The 25,000-nt window shown below is 47.8% G+C and overlaps 1 protein-coding gene across 8 annotated transcripts in view; it reads left to right on the top strand.

Annotated features, from left to right (window-relative positions):
* LOC123748350 (autism susceptibility gene 2 protein homolog) overlaps positions 1 to 25,000 on the top strand; it is a 131,584-nt gene that overhangs the window by 15,241 nt on the left and 91,343 nt on the right. The window contains exon 1 of one of the 8 annotated variants that reach the window (XM_069321588.1): positions 15,044 to 15,460. The exons of the other annotated variants lie outside the window; for them this stretch is intronic. Within the exon in view, the coding sequence (XP_069177689.1) occupies positions 15,446 to 15,460 (15 nt within the window). The 5' untranslated portion in view covers positions 15,044 to 15,445. Of the gene's footprint in view, positions 1 to 15,043; positions 15,461 to 25,000 lie in introns of those variants that run through there. 8 annotated transcript variants of the gene reach the window in all.

The raw sequence follows: 25,000 nt of genomic DNA, 5'->3' as shown, positions 1-25,000 counted from the left end.
TTGTCAGTGGTGCGCCCTTTTTTTTACCTTGGAGTTAATGGTGATGTAACAGAGTTTTTGACCGGCCTCCTGTGCTCTTAACCGGCCAACCACACTCTGCCATAATTGTCAGACCTGGTCAGAAACCGGGCCGCGGGAACATTGATTCCCCGGAATCATAGAAAGATAAGGTAAGGTGGCAAGACCATGAGGTTGTAATATATTAAACACAACTGCATTTTGACTGTTGCTAATTTTCTTATTGACGTTTTCCATCCTACGTAAACACCTTCTGCCATCTGGAGGGTGAAGAAATACTTAGTCTTTCCTTTGTATTGTTCGACGTGTCGTCAGCAGTGTGACATCTTCAAGACAACACACCTATGTACACAAGACACAGGTGACATCTTCAAGACAACACACCTATGTACACAAGACACAGGTGACATCTTCAAGACAACACACCTATGTACACAAGACACAGGTGACATCTTCAAGACAACACACCTATGTACACAAGACACAGGTATAGTGAGTTTACATGCTGGAACTTGTGAAGACCTTGTGGGTCCTCACTGAACACTTTGATATTTTCTTCTACCACCCCTATTCTTTTTGTATGTGTGTATATATATCTAACTTTATTTTAAAATTTCATTACACATAAAGGATTACAACATTGGTTACATGCAGAGTACAAGGCTACTTGTCACAAGTTGTAGAGCTCCCCCAGCTCCTCAGATGGCGGTCAGGAACCATGGATGCAGTGAGCATTTCCTCTCTGGATCGCCACACTAAGGCGCTGAAAGAGAAAACTGGCGGCTCTAGGGTCTCTAGTTGCCTCAATTAGCTTGGGACCCCAACTCCTTCAAAAAAACTAGCAGCACTTTTACCCCAGGCACCAAGTGTCTCTGAGGCAATGGGGACAAAATTGTAGTGGTGATCAAGATCTCTGAATTTACGTGACTTGGCTGCTTCCCGGTGATTGGCAGCACCTCCTGATGCCTGTGCAGCACTGAAGTTATATATATATATATATATATATATATATATATATATATATATATATATATATATATATATATATATATATATATATATAATATAATCGTTCTTCCCTTTTGCGGCAACCTCATGAATTTTGTCATTTCACTATTTTCCCCCCACGAGTCGGGGTCCTGGTGTGTGGCGTCCATTTCGCAAGTCCCTCCCAACTCCATTTTTTATGAGAGCGCACTCGCCATTTGTATGTTAATGTGGTGGGAGCGGGCGTCTTGTTTAGCGGTTGCTGGGGCCCCTGTGTGTGTGTAGTACCCGCCTGCTGGGGGCCCCCGTGTATGTGTAGTACCCGCCTGCTGGGGGGCCCTGTGTGTGTGTAGTACCCGCCTGCTGGGGGGCCCCGTGTATGTGTAGTACCCGCCTGCTGGGGGGCCCCCGTGTATGTGTAGTACCCGCCTGCTGGGGGCCCCGTGTGTGTGTAGCACCCGCCTGCTGGGGTCCATGTGTGTAGTATCCGCCTGCTGGGTGCCCCCGTGTGTGTGTGTGTAGTACCCGCCTGCTGGGGCCCCCGTGTGTGTGTTTAGTACCCGCCTGCTGCTGGCCCCCGTGTGTGTAGTACCCGCCTGCTGGGGCCCCCGTGTGTGTAGTACCCGCCTGCGGGGGGCCCCGTGTGTGTAGTACCCGCCTGCTGGGGGCCCCGTGTGTGTAGTACCCGCCTGCTGGAGGACCCCGTGTGTGTAGTACCCGCCTGCTGGAGGACCCCGTGTGTGTGTAGTACCCGCCTGCTGGGGCCCCCGTGTGTGTAGTACCCGCCTGCTGGGGCCCCCGTGTGTGTAGTACCCGCCTGCTGGGGCCCCCGTGTGTGTAGTACCCGCCTGCTGGGGCCCCCGTGTGTGTGTAGTACCCGCCTGCTGGGGGCCCCCGTGTGTGTAGTACCCGCCTGCTGGGGCCCCCGTGTGTGTAGTACCCGCCTGCTGGGGCCCCCGTGTGTGTAGTACCCGCCTGCTGGGGCCCCCGTGTGTGTAGTACCCGCCTGCTGGGGCCCCCGTGTGTGTAGTACCCGCTTGGAGTGAGTTTAGGCCTGTTACCAAGAGTCTGAAGTCTTATACTCTCGGCTGTTCTTCCTGGGTCATATGATGAGGTGTGAGGAGTCTCCTCCTCGTCATGTGAGGCGTGAGGCGCAGAGTGGTGAGGAAGCAGAGTAAATGTTTGATGAGGAAGGCGGAAGTGAGGGGGTGCCAAGTCCCCGGGGCTGTTATGACGGCCAGATTCAAGCCATTAAACCTTCACATAATTCTCTCCAAATCGATGGTGACACAATCTGCCTCCACTATCGGATATCACTTTCTCCCCGTAATTCAGTATCGGATATGTCGCCTGATAGAGAATTATGTCTCCCCCTCTCTCTCTTTCTTCCTCCCCTCCCTCGTTCTCCTTTCTGTTCTGCCTCGTCAACTACTCTCCACCTCCATTTTTTATTGTCTTTTTTTTTTAACAACAAATCTTCGTTTTGCTTCTTTTTTTGGGCTACTTCGCCATTGTCATCTTTGGTCCCTTTCTGTGTTGGCTTTATCGCTTGGCAGCCTGTAACCCGTGTGTGTGTGTACTCACCTATTTGTGCTTGCGGGGGTTGAGCTCTGGCTCTTTGGGCGGTCGGTGTGTATGTCTTCTTCTTACCCTCTGGAACACACCTTCTGTCAAGTCTTCCCCTTTGCTAGTCACATCTTTGTATCTCTTTCCCCTCCTTTCAGGTTTGTGTCAAATGTGTTGACCCGCCTGGCGAAGCTGATGGAGGCTGAGCCTAGTATTCAACACCTTTCCCCCCCGCTCCCTCCCCCCATCCACCCCCATACCCCCCCCCTCCATAAATGTAAACTCAGCCAATAACACTTGCGGAAGCCAGCTTTGTTTACGACTCTCGTTGGGTGCTGCTGTGGTGGATACGAGTCACTTCGTACAAGAGACGATTCGCCAGTGGATTTCGAAACCTACTTAAACCTAACCTAGCTGAACCTAACCTAACCCAACCGGGCGAAATACAGCCACTCCTTAGCTAATACATCCTGGCATAGCAATACACATGGTTTTAGCAAGTATAAAATGAGTTTGGTCGAATCATCTTGTGTTGGAAACGATCATATCCCTGTGGTGGGTGAGGGACGACCACACCCCTGCTGTGGTGGGTGAGGGACGACCACACCCTGCTGTGGTGGGTGAGGGACCACACCCCTGCTGTGGTGGGTGAGGGACGACCACACCCCTGCTGTGGTGGGTGAGGGACGACCACACCCCTGCTGTGGTGGGTGAGGGACGACCACACCCCTGCTGTGGTGGGTGAGGGACCACACCCCTGCTGTGGTGGGTGAGGGACCACACCCCTGCTGTGGTGGGTGAGGGACCACACCCCTGCTGTGGTGGGTGAGGGACCACACCCCTGCTGTGGTGGGTGAGGGACCACACCCCTGCTGTGGTGGGTGAGGGACGACCACACCGCTGCTGTGGTGGATGGGTGACGACCACACCCCTGCTGTGGTGGGTGAGGGACGACCACACCCCTGCTGTGGTGGGTGAGGGACGACCACACCCCTGCTGTGGTGGGTGAGGGACCACACCCCTGCTGTGGTGGGTGAGGGACGACCACACCCCTGCTGTGGTGGGTGAGGGACGACCACACCCCTGCTGTGGTGGGTGAGGGACGACCACACCCCTGCTGTGGTGGGTGAGGGACGACCACACCCCTGCTGTGGTGGGTGAGGGACGACCACACCCCTGCTGTGGTGGGTGAGGGACCACACCCCTGCTGTGGTGGGTGAGGGACGACCACACCCCTACTGTGGTGGGTGAGGGACGACCACACCCCTGCTGTGGTGGGTGAGGGACCACACCCCTGCTGTGGTGGGTGAGGGACCACACCCTTGCTGTGGTGGGTGAGGGACGACCACACCCCTGCTGTGGTGGGTGAGGGACGACCACACCCCTTTGTGGTGGGTGAGGGACCACACCCCTGCTGTGGTGGGTGAGGGACGACCACACCCCTGCTGTGGTGGGAGGGAAACAGGAACACGTTCAGAGAAGGTAGCTGGGTGGCCCACGGGACCACAGAAGGGGAAATGACCACATGGAGGCAGAAGGTATTTTGTGTGTGTGTGTGTCTACTCTATTTAATCTTTTAGCGCGTGAATGGTGGGTTCTTGGGAAGGGGGTGGGGGGAGGAGGACCGAGACACCCTGTGGGGGGGTCTTGTCTCTCCTCCCTGGGGCCCGGTCACTTGCTTGATACCTGCTTGATGGGGTTCTAGGAGTTCTTCTACTCCCCCAAGCCCAGTCTGAGGCCAGGCTTGACTTGTAAGATCACTATTGCGTCTTACTAAAATCATCACTACCCCGTACCCTTTCCTCCTTGTGAGGGGCCTCCCTTTACTCTCTCCCCTACACTTATGTACACAACTCATCTATACACTAAATAATACCTACTTGAAATACAAATATATTCTTTATTTTTTATTTCAATTCGATTTTTTTTACCCGCTCGACCTTTCTGCTGTATGGAAGCCGCGGCCCCTTTTTTATGGCCTTTCTACTATTTTTTTTCTTCCTTTTTTTCTTGTGACGTCAGGAAAAAAGTTATATATATATACCGAGGTAATCCATTGCCTCACCCTACGTCATCCACCAGTCCCTACCCCCCACTTGTGATCCCCATCCACCCTATCCCCCTCCTGAAGAAGCACCCCCTCTCATGGCCAACAAAATATATGAGTGTAACGGTGGTGCTGTAGAGAGAGAGAGAGAGAGAGAGAGAGAGAGAGAGAGAGAGAGAGAGAGAGAGAGAGAGAGAGAGAGAGAGAATTAGTAGTGGTAAATATGTTGCAGTGGACTACATTAATAAAGAAATATTCCGTCATAAAGACAACACAATCAGGAAGGCAGCACATATCAGCCCACCAAGTTGATTCCCCATCGACATATTCAACCTCAAATCAAGAAATTACAAAAAAAAACAACAACGTCGGAACCCTTTCCACCACGGCCCGCGGGATGGGGTGCATAATAAGTGACTAGACTGACTAAGCTAAGAGGTTCACACAATGTAAATGGAATTAAATGACAGTGTGGTTTATACGGAGGGGGGGGGGGGTTAAAACGTACAACACCGCTACCTGGCGATGATTTCGGGGGTCAACGTCCCCGCGGCCCGGTCCTCGACCAGGCCTCCACCCCCAGGAAGCAGCCCGTGACAGCTGACTAACTCCCAGGTACCTATTTACTCCTAGCTAACAGGAGCATCAGGGTGAAAGAAACGCTGCCCATTGTTTCTCGCCAGAGCCCGGGACCACAGGATCACGTGTACAGCGTGCTGTCCGCTCTGCCGGCCGGCTCCTGTGTGTGTGTGTGTGTGTGTGTGTGTGTGTGTGTGTGTGTGTGTGTGTGTGTGTGTGTGTGTGTGTAAATACAAATACTATTTGTATTTGCAGAATCTACATATATTTCTCTCACACACACACACACACACACATACACGAATTAGCCCGTAGCAGCTGTCTAACTCCCCGGTACCTATTTACGGCTAGGTGAACAGGGGCACCAGGGGTGAAAGAAACTCGGGGTGCATTTGATTCTGCCTCAACCGGGAATCGAACCCGGGTCCGTAGACTGGGACTCCCTAACGCTATCCACTCCGCTGCGAGGACCGCACTGTGTGTGTGTGTGGAGTGGGGTGGGGGTGGGGTGGGGGGCTACTACCTCCACCCCAGTTTGATGGCCAGAGGCTCCGATGTAATGGCTTTGGCTTTTTATGGAGTGTAAAATCCCGCGAATGGTATAGGATTAAGGGAGACGTATGCAGTTTGCTGTAAGTGAAATTGTGTAAAATTGTGGTTTTGTTTTATGGAGTGAAAATCCAGTGCTGCGGAGGGAATTACTTGGGATTTATTTGATCTTATCCAAGAAACCATTTGAGTGATGGAGAGCATTCGCTGCGCGGGGTAATGGCCAAGAGACTTTTCCCTGTGGACACGGCCAGAGAGAAGAGGGGGAGTGGGGTGGTGGGGAAGGGGTTGAAGGAGGGGGCTGACTTGGCTGGAGGAAGTTGCACATATTTGAAAAATTCAACTAAATAAATAATATTCTTATTATAAAATATAATATTCTTACGGGGCCTGTAGTGGTGTAGGGTAATGTGTGTTTATTGTAAAAGTTGTAAAGAAAGAGAAGCATTGTGTTACTACGCACGGAGACAGCCAAGGGTGTCGACTCTGGCACTACTGTTCTGCTCCAAGTGGAAAAAACCAGGAAACAGTGTACACCAGATGCAGCCCGTCCTCGTTAACGCAAGCTCGTTAATCCAGCTGCCAAACCCCCCCCCCCCTTGTTTATGAATGAAAAACTGTTTACACGCGAGACACAAGTGATGCAACAGTCTTCTGTTGCTTCCATCCAGCGGTCGACCCCAAAGATACATTCATCAATTTTAACATGCTATTCATTCAAAATAGGAATTTTCTCAAATGCAAATTAATATTGTTATATATTAGCCTATTATGCATATTTAGGCTTTGGTTAGGTTAGGTGTTTAGGTTCTGCTGGCGATTATTTGTAGTACGTGGGTGTGTAGAACACTGTTTAGTTAAACTCTTGATGGCGGAGCTTTCGTTGTTGTTGTTTTTGTTTAAGATTCGCTACTTGGAACAAAAAGTTCCAAGTAGCACGGGCTATGGTGAGCCCGTAGTGGACTTACTGGAGCTTTCGGATCTTGGTCCTTATTTTATTGGTGACGGCAGCTTAGTGGGTTCACCCTTCACCTCATCTTTCTTTTCCCCTCCTCCCTCCTTCCTTTTCTCTTTAACCCCCTTCTTACCTTCTATCTTCCCTTTTTTCACCCTTCTGCCCTTCCTCTCTTCATCCCCACTTCCCTCGTCTTCTCTTTCTTCTTCTCTCATGTTCTCTTCTGTTCTCCTCTTCTCTACCTTCTCTTGTCCTCTTCTCTCCCCATCGCCTGTTTAGCACTTTCTGCGTTGCTTTTATGGTCATATTAGTTCCCTAAGGAAGTCGGTTGCCTGCCTGTGACCACCTGCTGCAGGCCACCAGGGCGGGGAGGAGGGAGGCTAATTACTTTATCCAGGAATCGTTTAACACAGGTTAACGCGATCATGGGCTTGGCACTGTTGAACTCGGAGGTCTTAATAACGGCAGTGTTGGCACCACGGTGCCTGGCACTGGTTGAGGACAGGGTGTACGGAGTTTTCTTGAGATGATTTCGGGGCTTAGCGTCCCCGCGGCCCGGTCCTCGACAAGGCCTCCTTTTTGTTTGTTTTGTGGTGTGGGAGGAAAGGTACAGTAATTATCAGGAGGAAGGGATGTGTGGACTAGGAGCTGGTATAGGATGTAGTGGAGGAAGTGTGTGACCAGCCGCTTGGACCACTGGGGATCGAACGCGAACCTGCAGGAAATCAGGCCGTCGCTGTATCCTGATGCACTCACACAAAATTAGTTTCCTTGTTCGAGTTATACGATAGCCATTGTAAATGAGACCCAATAGGAACTTTGAGTGTTGTGAACACATTCAGAGAACGCTATCAACTTCAGGGGCTCAGCGAGAATTTTCCTGCAGCAAATGTGATAAATAAAATACCTGAGTTTGTTTTGGCTTTATATGCTTAACGTTATTTGTTGTTTTTGTTTTATAATTGACAATATACCCAGTTTCCGGGCAGCAGAAAATAACATGATGTTTAACAGTGATAAATTCCAGGTACTCAGGCACGGTAAAAATGAGGACCTTAAACATAATACAGGGTACAACACAGTCCAATGTGCCCAGAGTAGGAAAACAGCATGTAAAGGATTTGGGAATAATGATGTCCGACGACCTAACGTTTAGGGAACATAACTAAGCAAATATTGCGTCAGCCAGAAAAATGATCGGATGGATTACGAGAACTTTTAAATCCAGGGATCCCATCACAATGATTGTACTCTTCAAGTCACTGGTGTTGTCCCGTCTCGAGTACTGCTCAGTACTCACTGCCCCCTTCAGAGCAGGAGAGATTGCTGAAATAGAGGGAATACAGAGAACATATACGGCACGCATAGACGCGATAAAGCACCTAAATTATTGGGGTCGTCTCAAAGCTCTCCAAATGTACTCACTAGAAAGGAGACGAGAGAGATACCAAATAATGTACACCTGGAAGATACTGGAGGGCCAAGTACCAAATCTATACAGTAAAATAACAACATACTGGAGTGAACGATATGGAAGAAAATGCAGAATAGAACCAATGAAGAGCAGAGGTGCCATAGGCACAATCAGAGAACACTATAAACAACAGAGGTCCACGGTTGTTCAACATCCTCCCAACTAGTATAAGAAGTATTGCCTTAACAACCGTGGACATCTTCAAGATAAAACTAGATAGTTTGAGTGCTGGACCAACCGGGCTATGGTGGATATACGGGCCTGCGGGCCGCTCCAAGCAACAGCCTGGTGGATCAAGCTCTCACAAGTCAGTAGAGAGATGGGGAGTAGAAGAACTACCAAAACCCCATAAAGCAAGACATTGAGACCCGAAATCTTCGCAAGGTCACCATCGCAAGTTAGGGTAGCTATATAAATGTCCATGTTCTTAAATATGTTGAAAACAAAAATATTTATCTGTTACGCGGCCTTGAGTCAGTGTGTAAAGTAAACTGAGCCAGGACTCAGGAAGGGTGGCCATGGCGGTGTTGTGGAGCCACACCAATACAAACTTTTGTCGTAAACACCGCCCCTTTCACCTCCCCCCCCACCCCACCCCCCCTGTGATGACTGACTGCTGTGATTGCGGGCGACAGTGTCGGCGGCTTTTGTCAACCACGGCCCCGATATACACACACCCGCTCTCACCTACACACACACATTAGCGGGCGTGGCCACTCTGTAAGGTGGGCGCTGGGATACAAACGCACGCAGGACACACCCTGAGACACGTGGGTCTATCTCACACACACACACACTGACGGTTGAGAGGCGGGACTAAAGAGCCAGAGCTCAACCCCCGCAAACACAACTAGGTGAGTACACACACACACACACACACACACACACACACGCACACGCACACGCACACGCACACACACAAAGGTTCAAAGATTTGCCACCAGACTAGTACCCGAGCTGAGAGGTATGAGCTACGAGGAGAGACTACGGGAATTAAACCTCACTTCGCTGGAAGACAGAAGAGTTAGGGGGGACATGATCACCACATTCAAGATTCTCAAGGGAATTGATAGGGTAGATAAAGACAGACTATTTAACACAAGGGGAACACGCACAAGGGGAACACGCACAAGGGGGGACAGGTGGAAACTGAGCGCCCAAATGAGCCACAGAGATATTAGAAAGAACTTTTTTTAGTGTCAGAGTGGTTGACAAATGGAATGCATTAGGAAGTGATGTGGTGGAGGCTGACTCCATACACAGTTTCAAGTGTAGATATGATAGAGCCCAATAGGCTCAGGAATCTGTACACCTGTTGATTGACGGTTGAGAGGCGGGACCAAAGAGCCAGAGCTCAACCCCCGCAAGCACAACTAGGTGAGTACACACACACACACACACACACACACACACACACACACACACACACACACACACACACACACACACACACACATACACATACACACACACTGAAAATGTGACTGCGCTGGGACAAGCTACACATATTCCAGCTGTAACTGTTCACATATCAGGTGTATTAGCGAGGTGATATATCACGGCGAGGAGTCAGAACAGGCAACATATCTCACATGAGGTACCAGGGAGCACATATCTCACATGAGGTACCAGGGAGCACATATCTCACATGAGGTACCAGGGAGCACATATCTCACATGAGGTACCAGGGAGCACATATCTCACATGAGGTACCAGGGAGCACATATCTCACATGAGGTACCAGGGAGCACATATCTCACATGAGGTACCAGGGAGCAAAACAAACAAAAAAACCTTGCGGCTCGGTTCACGATACGGGATATTTTTAAGGCGTTTTTTCCTGCCCGCTGACACTTTGTACAGCGTTTTTTGTTGATAAGAGGGGTGACGGGGGGGGGGGGGTGGAGGTAAGGTGGAGGGGAATTGGAGGTAAGGGGGAGGGGTAGAGGTAAGGGGGAGAGGTGGAGAACGCAAGGGAAACGCGTAAATGAGTCATTCACATAAGTTAAGCGTGTCAATATCGTAAGTCCATGACTCAGTCATTACTAGAAAATATCCGAACTCATGCAAGATCTTCCGCATCAGCTGGTTTGCTGGTCGCAAGCAGCAATAGATTGGTTGACCAGGTGGCCGTCAGGGAAGCTACCAACCCCATCAAGCAGGTAACTTGCGTGCGTAGAAAGGGAAGTGAAGACGTTTCGGTCCGTCCTGGACCATTCTCAAGTCGATTGTGAGGTCCAGGACGGTCCCTTCACCTTCTAGCGTGTGGTCTGCTAAACATTCTTCAGCCACGTTATTGTGACTCATCGCCTGCAAAGGGAAGCGAAGTCTCTGCTTGTTTCAGCGAGGAAGATAAGATGTTAATGGGTAATGGGAGTGTAGTAGGAGATTAGTGGTATAAGGAGCGGTTATTGTCAGACGTACTGTAGGGTAGACTGGAGCCTGTGCGTCAACCTCCTGTCTATTACGGGCTATTCATGCCCGTGCCACCTCTTGGGCGACAATCTTTATCAATCAGTCAATCTCCTGTCTAATGTATGCCATCTCTTGTAATTGCCTTAATCCTAATGGAAGCACAAGCACCACGCAGTGCGTGTGTGCGTGCGTGTGTGCGTGTTGCACTATAGTATGAGGTCTTTTGGTGTCGTTAATCTTGCCTCGATTACGGAGTTGTGTTAAGGAGTAAGGTCTTCAGGTTGTTTAGGGTGCTGGTGTTGTGGTCTCGTGTGTTGGGGGAGAGAGGTGTTAGGGTGGGTGTTGGGGTGGGTGTTTGGGTGGGTGTTGGGATGGGTGTTGGGTGGGTGTTGGGGTGGGTGTTGGGGTGGGTGGGTATCGCTGGGTGGGAGGGGAGGAGCAGGCGGGCAGCAGCAGTGAGAGTCAGTGTGAGGTGAGACGTGTGAGAGAGAGGTGTGTACCGCTCCGGGCTCCCGCGCACCTTTCTGATGGTGACGGCTTACATCCCGTGGTCCTCCGGGCCCTCTTGACGCGCTCCTGTGTTGTGTTTGACGCCCCGTGTGTTACGTTTGACGCCCTGTGTGTTGCGTTTGACGCGCGCGTGTGTTGCGTTTGACGCCCCGTGTGTTGCGTTTGACGCCCCCTGTGTTGCGTTTGACGCCCCCTGTGTTGCGTTTGACGCCCCGTGTGTTGCGTTTGACGCCCCGTGTGTTGCGTTTGACGCCCCGTGTGTTGCGTTTGACGCCCCTTATGTACCGCTCCATGTTTGTGCAACACACGACGTCCTTGTGTTGTGGTTAATGGCGCTTGACTGCACAATGTTGCCCTCGACGCCCTTGTGTAGCGAGACGTCTTCCCCAACTCCTCCACCAGTGGCCTTTTTTTTCCTAGACAAATTAAGTGAGTTTGTGCGAGCGCGCTTGTCGTAGATTACTCTTACAAGTGCACGTAGAAATGTCGCAAGATATACGCAGGGAAAACCCGAAGAAATCAGCGATGCATATTATATATATATATATATATATATATATATATATATATATATATATATATATATATATATATATATATATATATATATATATATATATATAATTATATTTTAATTTTGTTGTTAAGCAAAAATAAATCATACACTACCAGGGAAAGCTGAAAATTGACAAATTTATTGAAATGATGAAGATATTTGTATAATTGTTGAATACATTATTGAAGGAGTTGTGTGTGAAGACAGAGGGCAAGCAATATGGTGCGGCTAAGACATCGTAAATAGTGTGGCGTGCGGCTAAGACATCGTAAATAGTGTGGCGTGCGGCTAAGACATCGTAACCAGTGTGGCGTGCGGCTAAGACATCGTAACCAGTGTGGCATGCGGCTAAGACATCGTAACCAGTGTGGCGTGCGGCTAAGACATCGTAACCAGTGTGGCGTGCGGCTAAGACATCGTAACCGATATTGTCTGTGAATCACCTGTCAAGATACGACTCTTGCGGGGATCAACCCACATCCCACGCTTGTCTTAATTACCAAAACGGTTTGAAATCATAATTACAGTACGAGATGTTATTAATAATACCGTGGGGGTAATATTTCACCCACTAGGATTATCAGAGACTCGAACTCTGGGCCTCAAATGTATGAAACTGTTGGTTTACGAACCATGCCATAGGTGGCCACAAGAAGAAAGGATCAGACCTAACTGGTACCTAACTGAGACTTTACATTTTATTATAAAAGTGTAAAAATAAGGCACGGGCATGAATAGCCCGTAAGTGGTACAATTTTTTGTTCAGTAAATCTTTTCAGTGTTCTGAGCCTCTACGAAAAAGTTAAATCAATTTATAATGAGTAAAATACAGAAAACGGGTCAATGCGAGTGTAACTGTATACTAGTTATACAAATAGGAAATAACATTCACGCCTGATATAGGAAGAAATATTACCAGTCCTCCCCCCCCCCCTCGTAAGATTTTCAGTGTTCCTGTCTTATTGCCATTCACAAAAATATTCTCTCTCGCTGCATAATTATCGTCTGGCTTCCATTCAATTAGCAGAACGTGCACACCCAAACAAGGGATAATGGGAGGGTTGTGGAGAAGACCGTATACACACAATTATGCTTCTGGAGATGGTGGGGGGGAGGGGGGGCGCTGGAACATTAGCTTGCAGATGTAGTGGGGGGGGGAGGGGGGCGTTCACTCACGATAACCATTCATCTGGTGTGATCATATTAGCTGGGCGGAGGAACGGCAGGATAGCTGGAATGCAACCCTGGACTTTTCTTGGGCTGTTGTTGTTGTTATAGGTTCAGCTACCCGGAACACGTTCCAAGTAGCACGAGCTATGGTGAGCCCGTAGTGGACTTACCTGGCACAGGAGCGGGGCAAGTAGCACGAGCTATGGTGAGCCCGTAGTGGACTTACCTGGCACAGGAGCGGGGCAAGTAGCACGAGCTATGGTGAGCCCGTAGTGGACTTACCTGGCACAGGAGCGGTGTTTTCTTGGTCTTTTCAAGGAGTTCGTAGCCTCGCTGGTAGCCCTGCCTCTCTCCCCCTCTCCCCCCTCCTCCCGAGCAAATACGCTCTTGACTTTTATCCCGTAATGTTAATTTGCAACGTATGCAACATTTTCTCTGTTGCATACATGTTGCACGAGTGTTGGGGTTTTTGTGTATTTTCTTGCAGGCTGGCAGCAAGAGTAGGGACGGGGGAGGGAGCCCCGAGTTGATAACTTTGATAGTGCCACTCTTCGCTGGCTCTGTTGTGTATTTCCTACCATGTCCGCTCCAGTATGTTGTTATTTTACTGTACAAACCTGAGACCTGGTCCTCCAATAGTCGCCTTGTGGATATTATGTGGGCTGAAGCCATCTGGAAGACGGTACATTGTCCTTTGAGGCCGATTGAGCGTTCTGAGGTTATTTGCTGTTGAACTGTGAGACTTGCATGAAGTAGGGGGCAGAAATAGTGAGGGTAAAGGGAATATCTTGAGATGATTTCGGGGCTTAGCGTCCCCGCGGCCCTGTTCTCGACCACGCCTCTTTTCTGTTACTCATCCTCAGGAAGATGCCCGTAGCAGCTGTCTAACTCCCAGGTACCTATTTACTGCTAGGTAACAGGGACATTAGGGTGAAAGAAACTCTGCCCGTTTGTTTCCCCCTCCACCGGGAATCGAACCCGGAAGCTCAAGACTACGTATACAAAGCGCTGTCCACTCAGCTGTCAAGCCCCATGTTGTAATGGGGGAGGAGGGTAGGGAGCAGTGTTGGGGGGGGGGGGGAGAGGAGGATAATATTGCCAGGTGTGTAGTGTCACCTGGTCGTTCTGGAGTACTGGTCAGCTATGTCCAGGTATATGAGGTGTTTGGCGTGACGGACTAGCAGCTGTGTGAGGCTGATGAAACACGTCCCTCTATGGGAACACCTGCGAGCAACACCAACACCTGTGTTAGACGGAGCCTGGGAACTGGGTAACAAGGCTTAGTTTATCTAGTTACGCCTATTTTAGATAGGACGAGTCTCGTTGATCACAGGTGTTTAGACTGGACATAGCTATTAGTTAGAGACGTGTGTGTGTGTGTGTATATATATATATATATATATATATATATATATATATATATATATATATATATATATATATATATATATATATATATATATCCATTGTTTCGAGTTCTATTTTGTACTGAAATTGATGATATTTAAAATCTTATTTAAATCCCCTTTGTCGCACCTTGTCATCCATTTATATACATCAATCATGTCACCCCTTCTCTTGACTGTCACCCTCTGCTCTGTAATCACACGTCCCTTCACTAACGAGGCAACAACCAGACTGTTAATGGTCTGTCTGCTAGAGTAGAAAAACTTTCGAAAATAGACCAGTGTAAAAATTGAGAGTAGGAGATGATTGCTGTGTTTTTGAGGGCTGGGGGTCAGCTTGGGAGGTCACGCGGCGTACATTGTAATTAGGTCGTTCGGGTTGTAAAAGTGTAACAACGTTGTGTTGTGAATTATGGTCGGTGGTCAGAGTTGTGCGTGTGTGTGTGTGTGTGTGTGTGTGTGTGTATGTATTCACCTATTCACCTACTTGTACTTGCGGGGATTGAGCTCTGGCTCTTTGGTCCCGCCTCTCAACTGTCAATCAACTGGTGTACATATTCCTGAGCCTACTGGGCTCTATCATATCTACATTTGAAACTGTGTATGGAGTCAGCCTCCACCTCATCACTGCCTAATGCATTCCATCTGTTAACTACTCTGACACTGAAAAAGTTCTTTTTAACGTCCCTGTGGCTCATATGGGTACTCAGTTTCCGCCTGTGTCCCCTTGTTCGCGTACCGGGTGATACGAAATTATATATATATTATATATTCATCTTAAAATATTTATACTTACAACCGGCCTTTTGTACACAGTTGTTCCGTGTGAATTGGCCCATGTTATTGTGGGTTTTATTTTAACAAGTGATATTCTCACTTTCAAAGTCAACCTCGCTGTAATAGTTTCGAACCCTAGACACTTGTGTGCCTAAGTGAACTTCACGAGAGCAAGACGGCGAACTCTCATCGACTTGAGAATGGTCCAGGACGGACCGAAACGTCGTCGTCCCTTCACTTTCTAGTGTGTGGTCTGGTCAACATACTTCAGCCACGTTATTGTGACTCATCGCCTGCATATCAGGAGAAAGCGCCAAACCATTACGACTACATAGCACGACAAGACGACGGCGAAGCAGATGGTGGAGCTTGGGAGAGCTTAACGAGCTGCTGGAGGCGGCCCAGGAGCTAATTACTCAACCATCGCCATGGACTAATGGGCGTTCAGCAGGTGAGTCATGCGGCCTGGTCTCATTCACCCCCCCCCCCCCCCGTCCCCCATGCCCCCACAGCGCTGTTTGCCAAGCATTCACCCGTTATTCATGTTATTCTCCACATTTTATGTATGCCTTTGACGAGAGTATTCATGTAATGCATATGTGTAATGCATTTGTATACATGGAACAGTTGTATTTAAAATTGACCGTAACTTTAGCGGGGAAAGAGGAGTGAGCAATTTGAAGATCAGGACATGTGTTTGTAAATGTAAAATTTATAATTTTGTTATCCGATTGTGTCCGTATGTTGAGCACACAGGTGTTCCGGTCGGCTCACATCTGTCTAATATGACTTGGTCTTGATTATTAGCGTAACAGGAGCGTGGTCTCTACTGTGTATATTGGATATGCACACGCTCCCCCCCCCCCCCTGGTACACGCACACGCCCCCCCTCCCCTTATACATGCTCCCCGGTAAACACCCCTGCACACCAACCCGTTCTCGCAAATTTAATAAGTCAATATTGACTTATTAAATATGTGCATAGGTGACATACTTAACATAATAGTTTCCCTTGAAAAGCTTCATAGAAAACACCAACCTTACCTAACCTACTTAGTATGTTAAGATAAGCATCTTGTTGCTTCGTAATTACAATTATTACCTAACCTATAATAGGTATAGGTTAAGTAATAATTGTAATTACGAAGCAATAAGATGCTTATCTTAAGATACTAACAAGGTTAGGTAAGGTCGGTGTTTTCTATGAATCTTTTTAAGGGTATCTATTATGTTTAGTATATCACCTATGCACGTAGTTAATAAGTCAATATTGACTTTACGAATTTGCGAGAACGGGTTGTGCACACACAACTTGGTCTTGCGGATACACAAGCTCCCTAATATGCTCCCTTAACACGTTCTCTAGTACACTTTCTTAATAGGATTCCTTAACATGGAGCATGTCAAGGAATCGTATTTATCCTATTAATGACGAGCTTTAAAACTTGATCCCTTTGTATGCTTAACATGCTGCCTTAACGCTGCTAATCACAGAAAACGCATTGAAAACTAAATGTAGAAACTATAGATCATAACCGATGTGTGTAGACAGTCAGACAGAAACAGACAGACAGACAGACAGACAATGAGGGGGGCTGGGTCAACACCGACGGGCAGACAGAAGTCATTACAACACACACAAAGGCAGGTATTGATTACTTGTTCTCATGTACATGTGTGTGTGTGTGTGTGTGTGTGTTAGGGGGAGGGGGGGCGAGATTGATGGCTGTGTAATTACATGGTGGGAACACGTGTCTGTGTAGACAGAATAAACTTAATTCACCAGCGATGCACGGCTAGGAATCATTGAGCATTTACAAAAGCACTTACAGAGCCTGTAAATCTCTCCTCGATCATGGCGGCATTGTTTTACACGTATTAAACATGTTTATGAGCTTTCAAACTTCATAACCCAAGGTTATTATTGCTATAAACAATCTGGTAGTGCCTCGGAGCTCATATACTGTTTAATATCTGCTAACAGAACTGGCATAATCGGAGAAAGATGTACAGGTTTCGGTAGTTGAGTTGGGTAAATGTTTGGTGATTCCTTGCCGTTGAGTGCATCAATCTCCCGTCCATTTGTTGACATTGTTCCGTGATGAGTGTATGTTCCGTGATGAGTGTATGTTCCGTGATGAGTGTATTCTTAAACCCTGTTCCAGCATCTGAAGACATCAGAAGACTTTGTTACAAGTCTTCTGATTGTATTTTTATAATAATAATAATAATTTATTTAGGAAAAGTACATACATAGTTGCAGAGTTACAGTACAAATATTGTGTTTGATTTAAAGATAGAGGTAGTACATACAATACCTAAAGCCACAAGTAGACATAGCGTTTCGGGCAATTTCGGATTCGGTTTTGTTCCTTAACGACTCTTGCCGCGGCTTTAGCATCGCTAACAGTCGTTAAGAATGACGACTTACAGATATAATCACTGGAGCACTAACTCTGGGCAGAAGAGCTTCCATTAGCAACAGGTAGACCGATTGTGCGATAAACACCATCAATATATTCAATATAACAAACACAATCACTGAGAAGGGTGTCGACGACATACATGCAGACTTTGCTATGCAAGCCCCTTGGGAATCTCCGCCTGCAGACTTTTAGATTATGGTTCTTGAAGGAAAAAAGAACCAGACAAATCCTCATCTGTTACGTAACATTGCACAGATGCATATTGAAGCAAACATGGCATCCGACAGCTTCACATACTTCACAGATGGATCAGTAGACCAGCAGGGACAAGAACCCGGAACTGCAGTTAAAGCAGGAAACTCTGTAAATAGTTGGAGACTCTCAAATGGGTGTTCGACTTTACAAACAGAGATGCTAGCCATTCAAAAGGCTTTGGAACATGCTCTTCCTGAACACCGACAACATGTTCTCATACATACAGATTCGAGAACCGCCATTGAAACATTGCAACAAGAACACATGTGATAACATCCATCTGATCACAAATGTTATATCATTAATGCAAACATTCAAACGTCAAGCCCGACGGGTACTTATCAACTGGGTGCCAAGTCATGTGGGAATAATAGGAAATGACATTGCAGACGAAGCTGCAAAACTTGCAACTAAGAGAAGAAATGTAGACATTTACACACCACAGAGTATCACAGATTAAGAAAGTAATTAGAAACAGAGCAATGCAAAAGATGTCAACCAGTTCTCGCAAATTTAATAAGTCAATATTGACTTATTAAATATGTGCATAGATGACATACTTAACATAATAGATACCCTTAAAAAGATTCATAGAAAACACCGACCTTACCTAACCTTGTTAGTATCTTAAGATAAGCATCTTATTGCTTCGTAATTACAATTATTACCTAACCTATAATAGGTATAGGTTAAGTAATAATTGTAATTACGAAGCAATAAGATGCTTATCTTAAGATACTAACAGGGTTAGGTAAGGTCGGTGTTTTCTATGAATATTTTTAAGGGTATCTATTATGTTTAGTATATCACCTATGCACGTAGTTAATAAGTCAATATTGACTTTACGAATTTGCGAGAACGGGTTGAAAGATGTACAGTGACCACAACACAGCAGTTGCAACATCAGGATCTGCGGGTTGGTACAAGAATTCAACCAACTACGAACCATTTAGTTTGATGAAAGGGAGCAGTAGAGCAACAGAATTACACTTACATTGCATCAGGCTTGGATACCCATGTGCATGGGAAATAGGCTTACAGGTTCCGAAAGATGAGAGGAAATGTCAGCACTGTGGAGAAATGCCCGGCAGACCACTGGAACATTATCTAACACAGTGCACAGTTACAAACCCATTAAGATTTCAACTTAGATTCAACAGAGCAGAAGTTGTTAAACACATATGGCAAAATCTTACTGAAGCGGCCATACGAGTCATAAATACTCATACTCCACCAAAGAAAAACAAACAAGCAACACTTAGTGGGCCAGCCAGAGGCTTAGGGCCCGCGCAGGAATATCCCTGCAAAAAAAAATGATAACTGCTAACGTTATTCTAACGATAGCAGTCCCGTGGGGTACGATATCCTAGAGTAACGCCAATGCAACACCGAAACAACGTCAGCAAAATTGATTTACGTTGATGTTGATTCGACGTCAAATCCACACCATTCTTTGACGTTTTGTCCCCCCCCCCCCTGCGTGTAATCTCTGGGCCTTAACCTATGAGATGGAACAGCACGGGGAGGTCCCGCCTCTCAACTGTCAGTCAACTGATGTACAGATTTCTGAGCCTACTGGGCTCTATCATATCTATATTTGAAACTGTGTATGGAGTCAGACTCCACCACATCACTGCCTAATGCATTCCATCTGTTAACTACTCTTGACACTGAAAAAGTTCTTTCTAACGTCCCTGTGGCTCATTTGGGTTCTCAGTTTCACCTGTGTCCCCTTGTTCGCGTACCACCAGTGTTGAATAGTTTATCCTTGTCTACCCTGTCAATTCCCCTGATGATTTTGTAGGTAGTGATCATGTCTTCCCTTACTCTTCTGTCTTCCAGTGTCGTAAGGTGCATTTCCCATAGCCTTTCCTTGTAACTCATGCCTCTTAGTTCTGGGACTAGTCTAGTGGCATACCTCTGAACTTTTTCCAGCTTCGTCTTGTGCTTGACAAGGTACGGGCTCCATGCTAGGGCTGCATACTCCAGGATTGGTCTTACATATGCTGTATACAAGATTCTGAATGAGTCCTTAAACAGGTTTCTGAAGGCTGTTCTGATGTTGGCCAGCCTCGCATATGCCGCAGACGTTATTCTTTTTATGTGGGCTCTGTGTGTATTCACCTAGTTGTGTTTGCTGGGGTTGAGCTTTGCTCTTTCGGCCCGCATCGCAACTGTCAATCAACTGTTTACTAACTACTTTTTTTCCCACACCACACACATACACGCACACCCCAGGACGCAGCCCGTGACAGCTGACTAACTCCCAGGTACCTATTTACTGCTAGGCAACAGGGGCATTCAGGGTGAAAGAAACTTTGCCCATTTGTTTCTACCTGGTGCGGGAATCGAACCCGCGCCACAGAATTAAGAGTCCTGCGCGCTATCCACCAGGCTACCAGGCCACCAGGGTATGTGTGTGTGTGCGTGTGTGTGTGTGTGTGTGTGTGTGTGTGTGTGTGTGTGTGTGTGTGTGTGTGTGTGTGTGTGTGTGTGTGTGTGTGTGTGTGTGGTCAAATGCTTGCAACACCCAGCATCAAGAGGTCGGTGGGTGGTGTGAGAATGCCCAGGTGGCCTCAACACCCCAGCATATACGGGTTAATATATGCAAATTTCGTAACTCAAGCATATATCAAACATTGCCAGGAGACTTAAAGGTTAGGGCTTCGCAAGGAGAAAGACTGAGAATAACTCACATCTATTATACATCATTGCACAGGGCATTATACATCATTGCACAGGGCATTATACATTATTGCACGGTTTGCTTCTTGCTACTTACTGTCAAGTACCAAGAAGCAAACTTGGTACTTGACTTGACAGCTTCTCCATACTGCACACACGGACCAGTAGACCAGCAGAGACAAAGAACATCAAGGAATGACTTTGTAGATGAAGCTGCACCAATTGCAACTAGAGAAGGAATGTAGACATTTACATACCACACATTCTAGAATACCTTTAGGTAAGAATTAGAGATCAAGCAGTGCAGATGTCCAGGAAGCTGCAGATCCCAGCAACTGCAGCGTCAAGATCTGCGAAATGGTACACGAATTCCACTATTTATTTTGCTGAAAGGCACCACAAAGGCGCACGAGAAATAAAAAGCGCGCAATTCCCAGATTCGGATCTCCAGTCAAGACCTTGATCTCAGCATTTGAAAACAATGGTCATTGAGCAACAAGGAGCCAACCATCTTGACAAGGAAGAATGCTTCGTGGCAAGACTGTTCTGTGTCCGACGAAGACCATTCAGCTCTTCCCCCCCCCCCCCCGTCCCCACTCCGTACAAGACAGTGGCGGTATTGAGCTGTCTGAACAGTCTCACCCCTTCTCCCCCCCCTGTCCAGTTTTGGTATAGGTTAAGGTACGCCGATAACGTCAGCTCTACTGGCAAGCGAGGTAAAGTCATTGGAGTGTGGTCCTATATTTTGATTTCAAGTATAATTGTTAGGAGGATAGAGATCCCATTTGTATTCACCCGTTTTCTACGTAACTGGAAAGTAATTGAATTTGCGACTCTTGTGGTATAGGATGTCGTCTACCTATCCTGTACCACGAGAAGGATAGTACACGGGACGTAAACGGACTCACCTCCCCCGGAGTCACTTCCCCCGGAGTCACTTCCCCCGGAGTCACTGATAGGTAAGTATAGACAGATAAGTCCCTACCTTACCTTTCCTATCAGCCTCTTCCCTCCCTCACTCTCCCTACTTGCCTCTTTACCTATCTGTTTGTTATAGATTCAGCTACTCGAAACAAGTTCCAAGTAGCACGGGCTATGGTGAGCCCGTAGCTTACCTGGCACAGGGAAACCTATCTGTGCCGGGCCTTCTTTTTCCCCTTACATTTCCCTGCCTCTAACCAGCCTTCTCGCAGGCCTTGACCCCTCACCCGGCCAGCCTGCCGCTTACCTTCCCTAGGGCCACGTTGTTATCGTGTCTCTATAAATCATGTTGTGGTGTTGTATGACATTATCCTACCCCGCTAATTGTCCGGCGCCGCCCCGTTCAACACCTGTTATTGACGCTAGACTCTTGCTCAACCCGTGTTGCTGATAAAGCTTATCTGGCCGGTAATTAATTCTGGATGGAGATTGATGTAGGCCGCGTGTACAGGTGGGCATTGAATCATTGGGCCGTAATGTCTTGGCGGGTGAGGCGAGGGGTTGATGCAGGTGGTGTTGATGCAGGTGGTGTTGATGCAGGTGGTGTTGATGCAGGTGGTGTTGATGCAGGTGGTGTTGATGCAGGTGGTGTTGATGCAGGTGGTGTTGATGATGTGGTGTTGATGCAGGTGGTGTTGATGCAGGTGGTGTTGATGCAGGTGGTGTTGATGCAGGTGGTGTTGATGGTGTGGTGTTATGGGGTCTTGTTTTTGTCTTATTTGTTATTGATGTGCTGTGGCAGTTTGGTGTTAGGTATGTCAAGTTATTGTGTGTTATCGTTGTGTTATAGAAGGGAAGGTTGGGCGGTTGTAATACCGCCATTTTTAAGTTGGTGGTGTTGACTTGTTAGTTAATAAGTTCATCAAGTTATCGGGGAGAAGAACTCTCGAAACCCGCTACAGGTATGCTCCAGGTATCATCCAGTACTCAAGCAGAGAGAGAGAGAGAGAGAGAGAGAGAGAGAGAGAGAGAGAGAGAGAGAGAGAGAGAGTACGTACGCGTGTGTACGTGCGTGTACGTACATTCTTGAACGTCCTGTGTGTGTTCGGTGGTTAAGGAAGGGGGGGAGAGGGGGTGGGTAATCCAGCCGAACGGGCACGTGACGAGCTAATTACTTGGAACCGGTCGTGGACACAGGTAATTACTGCTGGCACAAGATAAAAGGAAGCCATCACTTACCTGTCACACCCGTTAATTGCTGCCTCTCTCTCACTTCCAATTGTCCTTCACATTAAATTACTCAAAATTCATACCTTACGTTGCATGTTAGGGGAAAAATGTGGTTATTTATTGATGATGTTAATTACGCTTGACTTTGTGACGACACGAGAATGTTGGCATCGGCGTGTAGGAGACAATTTGATATTCTGTAATCTACTCCCTGTGGATGATTTTTTTTATTGTAACCTGGATGATGGGGTTCTGAGAGTTCTTCTACTCCCCAAGCCCGAGGCCAGGCTTGACTTGTGAGAGCTTGGTCCAACAGGTTGTTGAATGGTTCAACAGGCTGTTGCTTGGTTCAACAGCTTGGTCCAACAAGCTGTTGCTTGGTCCAACAGGCTGTTGCTTGGTCCAATAGGCTGTTGCTTGGTCCAACAGGCTGTTGCTTGGTCCAACAGGCTGTTGCTTGGTCCAACAGGCTGTTGCTTGGTCCAACAGGCTGTTGCTTGGTCTAATAGGCTGTTAGACAGGGTTTGTGTGTTAAGTTGGTTTTGTCGGGTCTTAAGATACCTGGTTGATGGGGTTCTGGGAGTTCTTCTACTGCCCAAGCCCGGCCCGAGGCCAGGCTTGACTTGTGAGAGTTTGGTCCACCAGGCTGTTGCTTGGAGCGGCGCAAGATATGCTGTGTCAAGGAGTGCTTCTTTAGGTCCGCCAGCTTCGATCTCCTCGCCATTTGGGGGCTACCTTGCGGTTACCTTGTGTTAGTTCCGGTATCTGATCAGGCTTCCTGGTTGATGGTCTGGTCAACCAGGCTGTTAGACGCAGCTGTTCTCAGCCTGACGTATGAACCACAGCCTGGAATTGAACTCGGGTCCTTAGGACTACACTGCGACCCCCGAGCGCTCTCCACTCAGTCGCAAGGCCCTCGTGTGTACTGTGTGTGTGTGTGTGTGTGTGTGTGTGTGTGTGTGTGTGTGTGTGTGTGTGTAGAGGGGCGTGACGAGGCTGGTGGGATTGAGCCCACAGCGACGGGTTAACAGTGAGCTCAGATTAGCTTATTAGCAGTCATTATTGATGGCTAGCCAATTATCCCGGCGGGTAATGGCGGGTTGCGGGGAGATGCTCCCAAGATTAGCAGGTATCATATATTGATAATAATGCCGAGGCGGTCTGATGGCAGCTGCTTCATTGTTATTGTGGCCGCTCCTCCTCCCCAAGTTCTCCTCCGTCGCCAGAACGGCCGGCTTCGTTTGTGGTGTTTGGGGGCTTTGTTTGTGGTGTTTGGGGGCTTTGGTTGTGGTGCTTGGGGGCTTTGGTTGTGGTGTTTGGGGGCTTTGGTTGTGGTGTTTGGGGCTTCGTTTGGGGGCCTTGTTTGTGGTGTTTGGGGGCTTTGTTTGTGGTACTTGGGGGCTTCGTTTGCGGTGCTTGGGGGCTTTGTTTGTGGTGTTTGGGGGCTTTGTTTGTGGTGTTTGGGGGCTTCGCTTGTGGTGTTTTGGGCTTTGTTTGGGGCCTTTGTGGTGTCTGGGGCTTCGTTCGTGGTGTTTAGTTCCCCGTGTGTGCGGGACGCTCCAAGCAACAGCCTGTTGGACCAAGTTATCACAAGTCGAGCCTGGCCTCAGGCCGAGCTCAGGCAGTAGTAGATCTCCCGAAACCTTTTCCAGGTATGCTCCAGGTATGCTCCAGATATGCTCCAGGTATGTCATGCCGCACGAGGCACTGTACACCACACTCCTTTACATAATTTGCATACCCAGTGTCAAGCCCAATCTGCTCTACTTCTCATGTATATTCCAGTGCCCGTGTAAATGTCTGTTTACAGCGCGAAGTTGGTGAGTAGTGTTAGTGTACTGGTGGTGGTTGGTGTGGTGTTGTAGTGTGATGGTGGTGAATGATAGGTATCAACCAGGTATCAACCAGATACAGTGGTCTTGGTACGTTAGTGTAGCGGTTAGCAAGATGGTCGCATGCGCCAGCTCTACCAACCAAAGCTGCCGTACTGGCAGATTAACAGCAAGTTGAAGTGGCCTTGGTAGTTCTTCACTAACTCACGGTATGTCGTGTCCACCCCCGACTCCTTCCCCCCCTTCCCCCCCCCCCACCACTACCACAAAAAAGGAACAGTGTGGCAAGAAACTATCGGAAGTGATGGTGTGAGGAAAAGCTGTGAATAGCGTGTGATTGGTAAGGAAATAGGTGTTCATTATTTTCTATACTGTTCTACTTAAGCTTATTGTAGCCATAGATAACAGCAAGATAGTGGTGTGTGTGTGTGTGTGTGTGTGTGTGTGTGTGTGTGTGTGTGTGTGTGTGTGTGTGTGTATTCGTATTCACCTAGTTGTGCATGCGGGGGTTGAGCTTTGGTTTTTTCGGCCCGCTTCTCAACTGTCAATCAATCAACCCCCCCCCCCCAGGAAGCAGCCCTGTCTAAATTCCAGGTACCTATTTACTGCTAGGTGAACAGGGACATCAGGGTGAAATAAAAC

This window comes from Procambarus clarkii, chromosome 10, assembly GCF_040958095.1.
Source record: "Procambarus clarkii isolate CNS0578487 chromosome 10, FALCON_Pclarkii_2.0, whole genome shotgun sequence".
NCBI lineage: Eukaryota > Metazoa > Arthropoda > Malacostraca > Decapoda > Cambaridae > Procambarus > Procambarus clarkii.
The sequence above is the reverse complement of the archived record's forward strand: the minus strand, read 5'-3'. Positions and strand labels throughout refer to the sequence as shown.